The sequence below is a fragment of the Ochlerotatus camptorhynchus genome, unplaced genomic scaffold, assembly GCF_037179485.1.
Source record: "Ochlerotatus camptorhynchus isolate MF236.1 unplaced genomic scaffold, CSIRO-AGI_Acam_v1.1 ptg000040l, whole genome shotgun sequence".
Taxonomy (NCBI): Eukaryota; Metazoa; Arthropoda; class Insecta; order Diptera; family Culicidae; genus Ochlerotatus; species Ochlerotatus camptorhynchus.
In genome coordinates this window covers 930,498-944,242 of record NW_027040531.1, presented here as the reverse complement: position 1 = coordinate 944,242, position 13,745 = coordinate 930,498, and the positions used below count along the sequence as shown (strand labels likewise).

The 13,745-nt window shown below is 42.9% G+C and overlaps 1 protein-coding gene across 1 annotated transcript in view; it reads right to left on the bottom strand.

Annotated features, from left to right (window-relative positions):
* LOC135712871 (uncharacterized) overlaps nt 1-13,745 on the bottom strand; it is a 127,306-nt gene that overhangs the window by 23,947 nt on the left and 89,614 nt on the right. The window contains exons 2-5 of the mRNA XM_065235960.1: nt 10,161-12,419; nt 2,956-3,241; nt 2,749-2,889; nt 1,849-2,071 (exon numbers count right to left, since the gene is read on the bottom strand). Of these exons, the coding sequence (XP_065092032.1) occupies nt 1,849-2,071; nt 2,749-2,889; nt 2,956-3,241; nt 10,161-12,232 (2,722 nt within the window). The 5' untranslated portion in view covers nt 12,233-12,419. The remainder of the gene's footprint in view (nt 1-1,848; nt 2,072-2,748; nt 2,890-2,955; nt 3,242-10,160; nt 12,420-13,745) is intronic.

Sequence of the window (13,745 nt, the reverse complement as noted above, 5' to 3'; positions counted from 1 at the left end):
TTAAGCCTAGCATATTGACAGTTTATGATTGCTGAGTGTCGGCGGACTGTTAATTTTTACTGTCATGGCTTTCCGTTTGTATTTCCGGGTGTGAAATAACTTCAAAAAGCTTGAAAAATGTTGTAATGTAATGGAAATTTTTCCTGGTTTTATAGGAATCTCGAAGTGATTTTGATGAAGAAGTTTCGATAAGAGGGCTCTGGCTGCCTGGTAGAGAGGTTTTGAGAAATGCTTCGAAAGCAATTTTAGCACGAAAAACATTTTTTGGAGACCGAGAAAGTAAAATGTATAACGAATGCGACAAAAACATACCCATAAACGTTTGCGATACATGAAGTGCTTCGACCATTATGCCAAACGACTTTAGACCAAATGACCTACAACCTGAGACGACAGTTATGCGTCCACCGGCAGTACAGATTTTCACGATGAAAGCTTTTTAAACCTACCATTGCAATGGAAAATTAATTGTTTATGAGGAAATCTCAGTCACTAGAAAAAATCAACGATCGAATCGAGAACTGAACTTTAAACTCTGATGACTATTATATCTTTCATTTCAACCATTAGCACAGTAGACAGAATGACAGTAGTTATTGAGGCCATTGAACCATGTAATCCAAGAAGCGATGACAAAATGAATGGTAACCTTTACCACCGAGAATAAAATTCGCACACATACACACACGTAGCAAATACAGAGAATGAAAAAGAACACACCGGACACCTTTTCCGCCTGTCCAAGCGGAAAATCGAAAATAACAAACCACCAGAGCTGCTGCGGCAGTCTATTAAATGAAGCATACATCATTGACACCAGAGAGACGGAAAACACACAAAGTGGACAGGATCAGCTTTCCTTTTCATGTACGCAATTTAGCACCACCGACCATCATCGTCGACGCATACACGCACACACACACACAATCATCAAGCCAATCAAACTTTTCCTCGAACGAAACATGACACATGGAATAAGGACAAACTGAACTGAAATGTCCCACAAAGTTGGTTAATAAATTATTACAGCCAGTTAATAATACACCTCTGCTTTTCGATGCGATGAAAATGGGTACCAATCAATAAATGATGGAAAACGTCCCACCCGAAACCTGTCCCCGACAACCAAATGTTCGTTTCTACGATACTGAATATCTTACGATTTTGAAACATTGCATTATCTACGATTAGTTGCATGCAATTTAAGAGACTTAATATTTAAAACGTTCATTGCTTCCGTATGTATTTGGTTGTCTGGGATAGTAGTACACAGTAGAAGAAAAAAAAAACAGTAAAACTCATACTTAGAGAGAAAGTTACGATCAACTAAACAGAGCTTTCCGCCATCGACGCCGTCCCAAGAAGTGTCCTCTGTGATTGGTGATTGTTCCGTGCCGTTGTTGTTATGGTTGTTAAGTGTAAGATCTAGGTTTGCTCAAATCACAGCTTCGTCATTTGTTCCCACATCCGGTAGGCTTCGTTGTCTTCCGAAATTACTGTATACACTGGGAGCACACGTAGCCATTTTGTACGAGTTCGAGGATTATTTTGCGCATTAGGTACCGAATCGTAACGAAGATGGTGCGCAGTAGATGTGTTAACAGGAAACAAATGCATCAATGGATGAGGGGAAAACTACGGGATTGGGCTTAAAACGGTGGAGTGTTATCCAAAGCACGTTGGGGGGGGTTAACAGGGAGTTGTTCAAAGGCACAAACAAAACTAAAAATTATGTTACACTAACATCGGATTAACCTTTATCCCCAACATTGTCCGGAAAACACTCAGCACAGCATTTTGCATTCGTAGCCGGCAGCACTAGGCGAAAAACCATAAATTCAAACTCACCTTCAAAATCCTCATCGTCCTCGTTGCGGCCCCGGCAGTTCTCAAAGTAGAAACTGGGCAGATTTTCCAGGACCTTGTTCAGCGTCTGCTGCTGGTACTTGTAGCCCTCACGAAGCCTCAGCGCCTGGTGGGCACTGAACTTGCGGATCTTGTTGCGCTGGAAAACGTAATTCTCCCGGACCCAGTTCAGCTGGCTAGTCGAATAGTCCCGGACACGTCGCACCTGTGCAATCGAAAATTTAAATTTAAACATTCGTTTTATTAGGGAACATGCATAAATGACGTACCATTTAAGGGTGGGAGAAGGGATTTCAAAAGTTGTGACCGGCTATGTATAAGGTATAATAGCAAAATACGCTACAAGGGGGGAGGGGGATCTAAAATTGGTCAACAATATGCTACGTCATTTCTGGATGGTCCCTTACAGAAACCACGCGTATGCGGTGGAAGTGTAGTAGGAGTCGATTGATAATGAGATTTAAAAAAAAACCGAAAGCCTGAAAACCCGTACGCATGTCGGTGCTATTGTTGCTAGTAGAGGCACATGTTACCCTACCAGCAAACACGGTGTGATGGGTATTTATAAAACTTTGTCCCTATGCCTTCTGGTGACTCTAATGACTCTGAGCGGTGTGAATGTATTTTCCTCACAGTGACATTGATGGTCACGGGATTGTGTCGGTTGTCATGTTGTAGAGAAAAACTACCAAAACTTAAGGAGGTCATTAGTCACCTGCCCACTGGAAGAAGGAGGATAAAAAGAACAGCAGCTGATGCGTTTTCCACTGCATAAATTATTGGGTTATAATTGGTGCCTTTAAGAAATAGTCATACCTTTCGCGTGTTGGTGGCTGATGTTTCTTACATAGCTTTGCGTTGGTTTTTGCGCTTAGTTCTTACCTGATCGTAATATTGATCCCTCAGCGTCGTCAGATGGTGCGTACCGATGTCACGGATCTCTCGTAAATGTTTGGCTTGGGTACTGTAGCCATCCTGAATCCACTCGACCTGCTGGGTGCAGTTATCCTTGATGCGGTGGACCTGTTCGATTTGAAAGCAAGCAGTTAGTTAATCGGCTTACTTCAGTTGGTCAGTCAATACACGTACCTGTTGAGTGTAATTCTCTCGCAGCCGCTCCAACTGTTGGCTCTTGTAGTGTTCGATGTTGTCCAGCATTGCGTAGATTTGCCGTGCCTTGGAGGAATTCTTGTCGCTTCGGTAGCAGTAGCTGCAGCAGTTCTGGCAGATCAGATCGATGATGCGGAATCGGATGAACACCCGGCGGATACCCTGGAAGATCAGCGTCAGCGCTAGGAACATTGCGGCTGAGATGGCCCCGGTAATGATGCTGCCAATCTTCACACGGTAGAACACGATGGGGTCGATGTATAGTCTGTTGTGGGAAATTGAGAAATGCATACGTTATTCTAGGTTGGTATGTACGGTTTACTTAAGGGTGTTGTTATAGTCGCAACATGGAGGCAAACTGCCAATCAAAATCAAGCACGTCGATACTTCACTAAATTATTCATTCACTATCAACGGCGGGGTTGGTTGGTTTGGTGCAACGGTTGCAGCAGCGCTACTGCACTAACATTGCAACGATGGCGGTGAAAGCAAAGCTTTTTCGTTGCATCTAAATTGCGCTCTTGTAATTTGGATGGAAATGCACAGCTCAAGGCTGATCGTTCAACCGACAAGGGATGAGGCCATCATGCAGCAGGGATATGCAGAAAAGTGTAGTAAATTTTGAAAATCACAAGCCACTGCAACCGAGGAGCTGATGGTGGTTTTGTGGCCTGTGTTTTGTGTTGTCGTTATGCCACAATCTTTGAATTTACAGTTTGCTCCCATTTATTACTTATCTTAGATATTTACATCATGTTTGTGCATTGTCCTTGCTTTAATTTGGAATATTGCTATATTTAAGAATTTCAAAAACTAATTCATTTAAATCTGTCCAATTTTTCATATTAAGCACGGTCGCAACACATATGATCTATTCTACAAATTATCTAAGTATATGATTCTGTCCAAACACGGGACAAAAACCGTTTCATACATTATGTAGGGTGATGATTCCCATGGCTAACAACATCGATAGCCTTTTATGAAAATGTGTTGCGCCTTCCATTACTCATAACAGACATTTTCCGATAATGAAACTCACAGCAGTCTGCCAGTCGTCGTCACAACGACTGATGTTAATCATAGTGAGAATAATAATTCCAACCAAATGAAGAACACCATTCAATGTCGACATTCGTTTCCATGACTTGATTGAGGTTTTGCCGCTGACGAAAATTTGCTCGGGGTAATAAAACCAAATTTCATACCCACCATTGAACCCAATTTGGAGCTTCTCAACACTATGGGTGGCACTCATTAAATGTACCGTCGTAGCGGGCTTTTTTTTTGGTGTAAGCGAACTTGAACATGTTCTTATGAAATCAATAAAGTAATTAATAATAGAATGTTGTTTACATCCGATAGGGATATCTTCATAGCGTGTAATGAGAAATACAGGAACGTCCAAGATTGATTGTAGAAAATGTTCACCATAGGGGTGATCCATATATTACGTCACGCTCTAAGAAGGAAGGGGATTTGTGACAAACACTGCATTAGGTATAGGAAAAACGTGATGCAAGGGGGGAGGGGAGGCTAATTTTTCCTCAATAGTTTGATGAACCTTTTAGCGGTAGTCAAAAGAAGGTTCGTGGAAGCGAGAAAAAATTATGGAATAAGTTTCCGATGAAATCAGATGAAACTTTTCAGGAAATGTAGAAGTGACTTCTGAGCGAATTCGGAATTATCTTCTGGGTCAAAAGCTCGTAATTTGTTTCTGATTGATACAAAAATATTAAAATGTAATTGGATGCAAAACTATTAAACTGTTCAAACTTGGATTAGCATCCAAATATTACATTACTTCATACTTATAAAATCGTTCTACATTTTGATGAATAACTCTCAGAGGCAGACATCATCTATTTCCCGTTTCCCGAGTAGCCAAAAATGGCAGGGAAATGGAAACACTACTTCACGGTAGCCGCAAATTACTCAATAATGACTATAAAGTACGCATTCGGGCTACAAAATGGTGAGTTGACAACATGAAAGGAGCGGGATCCCTAGCTCTGGTTCTCACTTGTTCCTACTTCACGCTTTGCCGAGTCATATGATAACAAAAGACTACCAGCAGTTCTGTCATGAAGCGTGTAGATTTTGTGTTTGGGGAATAGCTTGACCTGTGGTGAGAACAGGTTGTCCAGTGCTTTCGCTCCGGTAGAAAGACGGTTTCTGGTTAGTTTTCATTCGGTTGGATTTAGTGTTTTCTTTTGAATCCCAAGTACGCAACGTCTACTAGCGCATTGCAATCCTTTGCATTAGACTGAACTCGCCCTGGGGTTTTGAGTTTGCCGGGCATCCGAAACGACAAGTGGTCCTCTATGGAGGTGGCGCTTAAGCCATTTGTATAAAAAACCAATCCATGGAACAATCTAGTAGACCGATTTCGGGTAGCCAACTTTATGCCGGCTATATTTGGAAACGTGAACACAGCTGGGCAATGCTGCCAGTTAGGCAATAGCAAAGTGAAAAAGTGCGACGCGAACACTGGCGCGATAACCATCGTACGGTGATAGAGGAAATGCTTCACCAAGCCCGAGCGTCTGTTCACCATGGAGGTGTGGCTCAAAACGGCGTCAGTTCTCCATGTTAGGAGCGACTGATCACCGCCCTAGTGCCAGCATGGTACTCTAAACAGAGCTGTGCATGATGGTCTCCCGGCGAGACAGGGGATTGGGGCAGTTTCAACAAGCCGCCCTGGAAAAAAATATAAAGTTGCAAATACTGAAGAAAGAAATACGGATCGGAACAATCGGCACAGACCAACGGGACGAAATAAGGACTACGGTTGAAAACTCGGAACATGGAACTGCAAATCGCTCGGCATCCCGGGTTGCGATAAGTGACGAACTTCATCCACGCATCTTCGAAGTCGTAGCACTGCAGGAACAACTTTATTGGACGGGACACAATGTATAGAAAAGCGGGCATCGAGCGGCTACTTTCTACCAGAGCTGCTAAACAACCAACGAGCTGGGAAACGGCTTTGCAGTGCTGGGTAAGATACACCATCGCATGATTGGTTGGCAGCCGATCAACTCGAGGATGTGCAAGCTGAGTATTAAGGGCCGTTTCTTCAACTACATCATCATCAACGTGCACTGCTCACACGAAGAGAGACCCGACGACGATCAAGAAGCGTTTTATGCGCAGCTGGAGCAGGTGTACGATGGCTGTTCGCTACGGGACGTCAAAATCGTCACCGGCGACATGAACGCTCAGGTAGGACGGGAGGCAATATATAGACCGGCAATCGGGCCAAAATCTGAGTGGGACTGACTTGCGATTACATTTAACGTCAATGATAAAAATAACCGCAAGTCAGTCACAATTCCATGATGATGCTACAGTAGTTTAACATAGTATTGAACAGTAGTAAGATACCATGGTCCCATAGAACGTTATTGAATGTTTCTGGATTTGTTGCGCTGGTTCCAGAGCAATGGCCGAAACATACTCCGGTGAGTATGGGTCTTCATCAGACTAGAGCTTTTCATAAACGTGCCAAACCCACCATGCGATAAATCAATTCACATGAGAATTCAAAAATGAGATCAATAAGAGTCACGATGACTGACCAGCACCATGTTGACCACACCCGGACATGTTCCGGGTATCCCCGGGGAAGTGGTAAATCCTTTTTAAATCAAAATCCATCATAAATCACATGATAATTCAAAGCCATATCCATTGGCGGTCAAACTGAGTATCGTAAGAACTATATTGGCCACATCCGGACATGTTCCAGATACCCTAGGGGAAGTGGACAAAATCTGTCTTGACCAGTCTTGTAAGCGGTCACGGTAGTCGACACATTTTCTGTGATAATTGACTGCCTTTGCCTCTGACACTTGCAAAACAAGCTATCATAGTACAGTACCAAACTAAAATGTCATATAACAGGCTCTGTCATACGACACTGTCGCCGAAGACCGTCACCAATGTATGTATTTTAGTTTTTCTCATAATAAGAGCTGCTGATGTTGTGTTTGTGTGAATTCTGAAAATAGCAAGCAATGATGTCCTAGTAATAATATTTCTGATCAGAAATGGTTTGATTTACACCAAATTGAGGAATTACAACGAAATTACACATGTCAAATGATAGCTATTTTGATTATTTTCTTTTAGCTCGAATGTTATTCTACCGCTCGTGTTGTGGTGAGAGAGACGACGGTAGAGCATGAGTGTTCGAATACAAACAGACTGTCGCGCACGACAACGAAGTGAGTGTAGTAAAAAACGCCAACTGTTTCAACCCCTGGTCTTGACACAAATCTCATGATGCAACGTGTTGTCTAGCATTTCTAACATAGTTTTTTTTTAATGGGACTGACTTGCGGTTACTTTTCGCTGTGGGACAATTTGACTTGGTATTGTTTTTCATTTTTCTTGAACAAACCACCTTTTTTCAATAGCACATCTCAAAAAACATAGAAAGATAAACTGAATAATGTTGCTAACTCAAAATTGATAAAAATGCAGATGGGACTGACTTGCGATTACCGGCAGTGCATGTCGTATCGAACGACAACGGCCAACGATGCGTGAACTTTGCAGTCTCCCGTGTTATGGTAGTCCGAAGTACCTTTTCCCCCGCAAGGATATCCTCAAAGCCACTTGGATTTCACCTGACCAAGACACAGAAAACCAAATCGATCATGTTCTAATCAACGGGATTTTCTTCTCCGGCATTATCAACGTCCGCACTTATCGCAGTGCGAACATAGTTTCGGACCACTACTCAGTTGCAGTATGCATGCGCTCAAAACTCTCGACTGTGCATAACACCCGTTGAAGTCGAACGCCGCGATCCAACAATGAGCAATTATGAGACGCCGGACTTACCCAGGACTACGCGCAGCAGCTGGAAGTTGCGCTACCCATGGAAGAGCAGCTTGGCGCAACTACCCTTGAAGATGGCTGGAGGGACATCCATTTCGCCATAGGTAGTATTGCGTCAGCGATCCCGAACCGAAGAAATGACTGGTTTGACGGCGAATGCAAACTGTTAGTACAGGAGAAGAATGCAGCACGGGCGAGAATGCTGCAACACCGCACGAGATTGAATGTGGAGCGATACAGACAAGCGCGGAACAGACAAAACTCGGTTTTTCGAAAAGTTGGATTACTGCAACCACCGCGATCACATCGCTGAGCGCCGCCTACAAGGATGGTGTTCGGGGTAATGACATTCGGGGCTAATGTAGCACAATCCTACTAACGTACATACAACGTAAGCTTTGCTCAATACGTTAATAGTTAAAGGTAATTCAAGAGCCACATGTGAAAAGGGCATACAAGCTTTTTGTAAACAAACCTTTGTAGGCCCTTTTCTCGCCAACCGAGAATCGCCCACGCAAACAAGCAATATCATCGGGAAGGGGAAAGTGTCCCCTACCCGGTGATGTTGAAGGTTTGCGTTGGTGTCATATGGGTGGCGAGAAAAGGGCATAAGAAGGTTTGTTTACAAAAAGCTTGTATGTCCTTTTCACATGTTGTTCTGGAATTGCATTCTTTCTTTTTCATACGAAAATCAACACTTTTTAAGCCTGTTTCAGTTGTCATGCAACCAATGCGGGCTTTCCTTAGCTCAGTTGGAAAAGACGCAGCTACAAAGCAAGACCATGCTGGAGGTGGCTGGATTTTTCAGGTTGGAAAATTTCTCGACTTCCCTGGACATTAATGATTGTAACTTGCCACACAATTATACTAATGCAAAAATGATACACGTATCGAAAGCTCTCAATTAATAAATATGGAAGTGCACAGTAAGTTGAGAGCACAAAATAAGCTAATATGCGGTAAACTATAAGCTTGAAATGCGAATTTCAAATTTTCGATATTTTAGTATCAGTTGAGTATTCTTAAAACTTTCAAAAAGCCTTTTAGCTTCTATTCTATATTTAGCGCACGTCAGCCATAAAACTATGCAAGCCGTTTTCCATCATGCAAATTCTCAACAATCTTCTCGACACCGACATTCAACCCCAATATGCCATTTCCATCAACAAGGAAAGCCTTTCAATTTCCTCAAGACACACACTCAATAGAAAGCATTATCCTAAAGAAAGAAAACATCAATATCTTCTTAGGTTGTCACTTGCCACATCAAACTTGGGCGACCTTGCCATTGACGATCCAAACGTATATCGATTGAAATTGATATACCTGTCTAATCGCTAGACGTGCTGGCCAATCAAGTACTTATGTTGCCAAAGTATGCAAATCATCGTCGTCGGAAAACTTTGCCAAGTGGTGAACTGTGAAACGAGCTCGTCACCATGTTTGCATTCAAGCGGTTTCAAGTTTTTCCCCCATTTTCTCCATTGCCACAGAGTTAACAAACTGGACATTGCATCCAACAAAACCGCAAAGCATAAGGCTGAAAGTTGAAATTGGTTTACCGTAGCAACGTGGAGCAAAGTACAGTTGGATGAAATTTTTCGCCAACTTTTAGTTACTCAATGATGGGCATTTTTCTGCTCTCAAAAGACCGAAAGAGAGCCTATAAAAACAAAAGCGCGGGTGGCACCTTTGGGTTGGAGTGACGAAGCAGAATAACATCCAGTCCCTTTTAGATAGTTTATACCGGACGGCTCTCCATGACCACCCGCGTTCCTTTTAGCCAGAATATGGGTTTTTTGTAGATTGTTGTTTTCCTCCATTCCTGCCATTCTTGGATCGGTCGAGAACGTTTCGGCCGTAAACAAACCGCTCATAGTTATAGGTTCTCCACTCACTATGATGGCGTTGATGGTTTCGCCGGCTCTCGTTGACGACGACTATCATGATAGTGGCATTTTTCAACATACCTACACATTTCTACTGGCTCACGTCGCCGGTCTTCTATATACCTATGAACACCAGTAGATATAATTTCTAAATCGATTCCGAAGGGACCAATGACCGGTTCGTCCATGCTGCTGGCAGAGCATTGAGAGTTGTGCCGTTTTCTAACTAGGTTTATTGTTTGGATGATATTTCACAATGGAACCGCATTGGCGCGGCCCGAGCTGTCGATATTTCGGCATGGCAAACATCCAAATCTGCTTCTGCAAGCCGAGCTGTTGAAACGCTGTAATATTGCATAATGTTGGGCGAGCGACAACAAATATGTAGTTGTTGCGCTTGACTGAAGGTCGCTTTTTAGGTTTATAGAAACATTGAAATAAACTCACCTTATTCCTGCGGTGGCATTTCCCATTATATTGAGGGCGTAGCACGTGTACAATCCGCTGTCCCTCCGGGAGATGTTGTGTATTCTCAAAAAGCCATTCTCCAGCAACGTTATACCCATGCCGATGTTATCCCGCAGCGCCCCGTCACCAGTTAGGTTGTCCGCCGTGAGTATCTGGAACTCCACCGCCTGTTGGTACTTGTGCGACATAGTTTCACTCGATGATTCAAACAGCAACGACTTCTGATCGTGGTCTTGACTATGCCGCAGGATTTCGTTCGTCGGCGTAATCCAAATGATATCTGGTGGGGGATTCCCGGTGAACACACACTCCAGCACGGCATCCGACTTGAGCAAGTGCATCTTACTATCCGATGATTCTAGTAGTTCAGGTTTGAAGCAATTGATATGCTGCAACACTCGGATGATGTCACCCGGGTAGCCATTGCGGCACTTGAGCTGCGACAGACTCAGCAGATCGTAGATCTTCTGGGTATTGTTCTCCGCTTGCAGTTCATCGATCCAGCTCAGGATCCAGTACATGTGACAGTCACAACCGTAGTCATTGTTTAGGAAATTTGCTTGCTGCAGCTTGTGCAGGTTCCGGATCTGCTCCGGGATGTACATGATGTCGTTGTTGGCGACGTCTAGGTATCGCAGTTTCGTTAGCTCGCCGATCTCCTTCGGCAGGCTTGTCAGTCTATTGTTGGACAACAGTAGCGTTTCCAGGTGCGGGACGTTTCGAAACACGCACGGTTCAATCTCCTTCAGACGGGTATTGTTGCGGATCGATAAGTAGCGTAGATTGCGAAGGATTTCCTTGTTGATTGTATTGTTGTGACGCGAAACCCAGTTGCTAAGCGATTCCAGATTGGTGCCATCCAGATATAGCCGCTCCAGCTTGAACTGGCCGGCAAATATTGCGTTTGGTAACGTTCGCATCACATTGTTGCTCAGATTAATAGATAGGACACTCTTCAACGCGGAGAATACCATTGAAGGAAGGATATAAATTTGATTATTGGAGATGTTCAGGTGTCTCAGATCTTCCAGCGTATCGAAGGCATTTCGATCGATGAATACCAGCTTGTTTGAGGAGAGATCCAAAATTTGAAGTTTCCTAAGGCCATACAGGGCATTCTTCGAGATCTTCTCGATGATATTGTTATTCAGTCTTAGAACGCGTAGCTGTTTGTTAGCGAGAAAGAAATTATCCAGGAACGAAACGAGCATATTTTTGGAAACATCTAGTATTTCCAATGCGCGTAGCTCTTTGAAGATCTGAAATGGCACCACGTACAGCCGATTGTTGGACATGTACAGCTCGGTAAGGTTGTTCAGTCCGCTGAAAATGTTCCGTGGAAGATCGTGAATGGTATTGTTCGAAAGGTTCAGCATCCGCAACCTGCTCAGTGGCCGGAGCTGACCCTGTACAATCTCGACCAGTTTGTTCTGCTGCAGCTGCAACTCTTCTAAGTTTATTAAGTCATAGAAAATATCACTTGGAAGGTTGGATAATTGATTCTCGGATAGTTTCAACAGCTTCAATCTGTCTAGTTTACTAAAATAATCTCGCCTTATGCTGCTAAGGCTGTTTCCGCTTAAATCTAGCACTAGTAAGTTGGTGAATTTCTTCTCCTCCCTAGCGAACGTCAACTCTAGCTGCTTTTCCGTGACGTTACTGTCACGCCATTGCACCACCTCCAGGTAGTTTTCATTTTTAAACGCCAGGTGATCACTTTCCGGATACTCCACGGGGACGCGTTCAAGCAGTACCCCCTTGTAGGAGTTTACCGGTCGCAGATAGTCTTCATTGATCGCCCGCAGTCCCGTATCGGAACAGCTTAATACTTTAAGAAAACTATTTACATCTTCACTGTCATCATTGTAAGTTGGATATTCGGATGAAAGTTGTGCTTCGGGCACGCCGCTGCCTCCATCGGACAGGGGCGTGTTGAAGCTGCTGCCGAAGCTGCCGTAGCTCGACGTTAGGGCACATTTTGTCTGATCCGCTACACGTACAATGAGGAGCAACACGGTTAATATCAGGACGACCTGCGGACATCGGGCCATACTGATGGCTGCAGTTGGAATGCTTTTCTGCTAAAAGTATCGTTTGCGGCTTGCTCGGTGGAGACAATCTTTTTACTCGTTGGCGGCTTGTTCGGACGACAGTTGCTCCATTTAGGTTTAGTACAAATTGCGATACTCGACGGCGACTGGAACAGGCAATGCATCTTTTTCGGCACACCGGCGAAACCTGGGGAAGAGAGAGAGACCAGAAAAGAAAGCGGAATAATTAGAAACGTGACTTGATAGCTTGAAAAGGTTTCATCGTCGTTAAATGGTAGGGGCGAGGCTCTCCGCTCCAAATCAAATAGACATTTCATAATCTTATAATCGCGACTGAATGAGAAAAAAAAATGGGCGCCAAAAATAATGAACAACGGAGGTGGTGTGAGGTGTGAATGCAAATCGCGATAATTTTATCCGATTAACCGAGGTCTGAAGTGTGGTACGTGTCGTTGCTCCAGCTACAGTGAGCATGGAATTTTATGAGTGTGGAAGGGATGCTTTTAATTTTGGAACTTAATTTTTTTTTTCATAATTGTAGTAGTCAGGATGAATCTTTTTCCATGCTGAGTCGTTCATTCGTTACTAACATTAAGTGAGTAAGCGCTAAGAGAGATGATAATTTGCTTTCAAGTTTTAGCTCACTTGCTGTCTACACTAGGTAGAGAACATTTTTCACATTCTTTCAGTTTCTCGTCTGTTTCGTTTTATTGCTGCTAGTTTCGAGAGTACGAGCAGAATCACAATCTAAGCGGGATGTACATTCGTGCAGGTAATCTTTAAGCTACCGAGCATTGTAATTTAATGTATGTGCTGTTCACGCGAATGAATGAATTGTCAAAAATATGCTGCGTCATTTATGAATGTTCCCTTATGAACATATTTCGAGTAGTCTGGAAATATTTCAAATAATGATTCTTTAACTGATTTTGACAGGCTGCTAGCCTCCCTGAGTTTTTTTTTATTTTTATTTAGGCAAAACATTTTGAACTTCATCAATTTGACTTTCTTCATCTTCGTCGTTTTTTTAATTTTATTTTGAATGATGATACCTTTATACTAGAACCCTATTAGAGAGAGAAGCGAGAAATCGTATCTGCAGCCCATGGAACTGTCAGATAAGTGCAGTCAATCGAGCAAAAGACAATTCTAATTAGATTGTAGTATTGATATCACCCGAAAAATAATACGATAATATTTCAATGAAACAAAACTATCTTGAATAGGATTAGCACTATGGCTTGGTAAATTGTAAGGAGATGAGTTAGAGCGTGTGAAAATAAATTAAGAATCATCGTCAAAACATATTCTGAAACGTTTGAACTCAAACTTCAAGTCATTCCAAGAACAACAATATACAACAAAAAATGGTAAGTCGTGCAAGGTGTGAACAACGTTTATGGTTGCTAGTTCGTGTGAAAAAATAGCATCATTTTTCCAGTTATTTTATTTGTCTTCGTGTTTCTCTCTCCCTCTCTTATAGGACTCTATTTTATACTATCAAAGTGTTCGG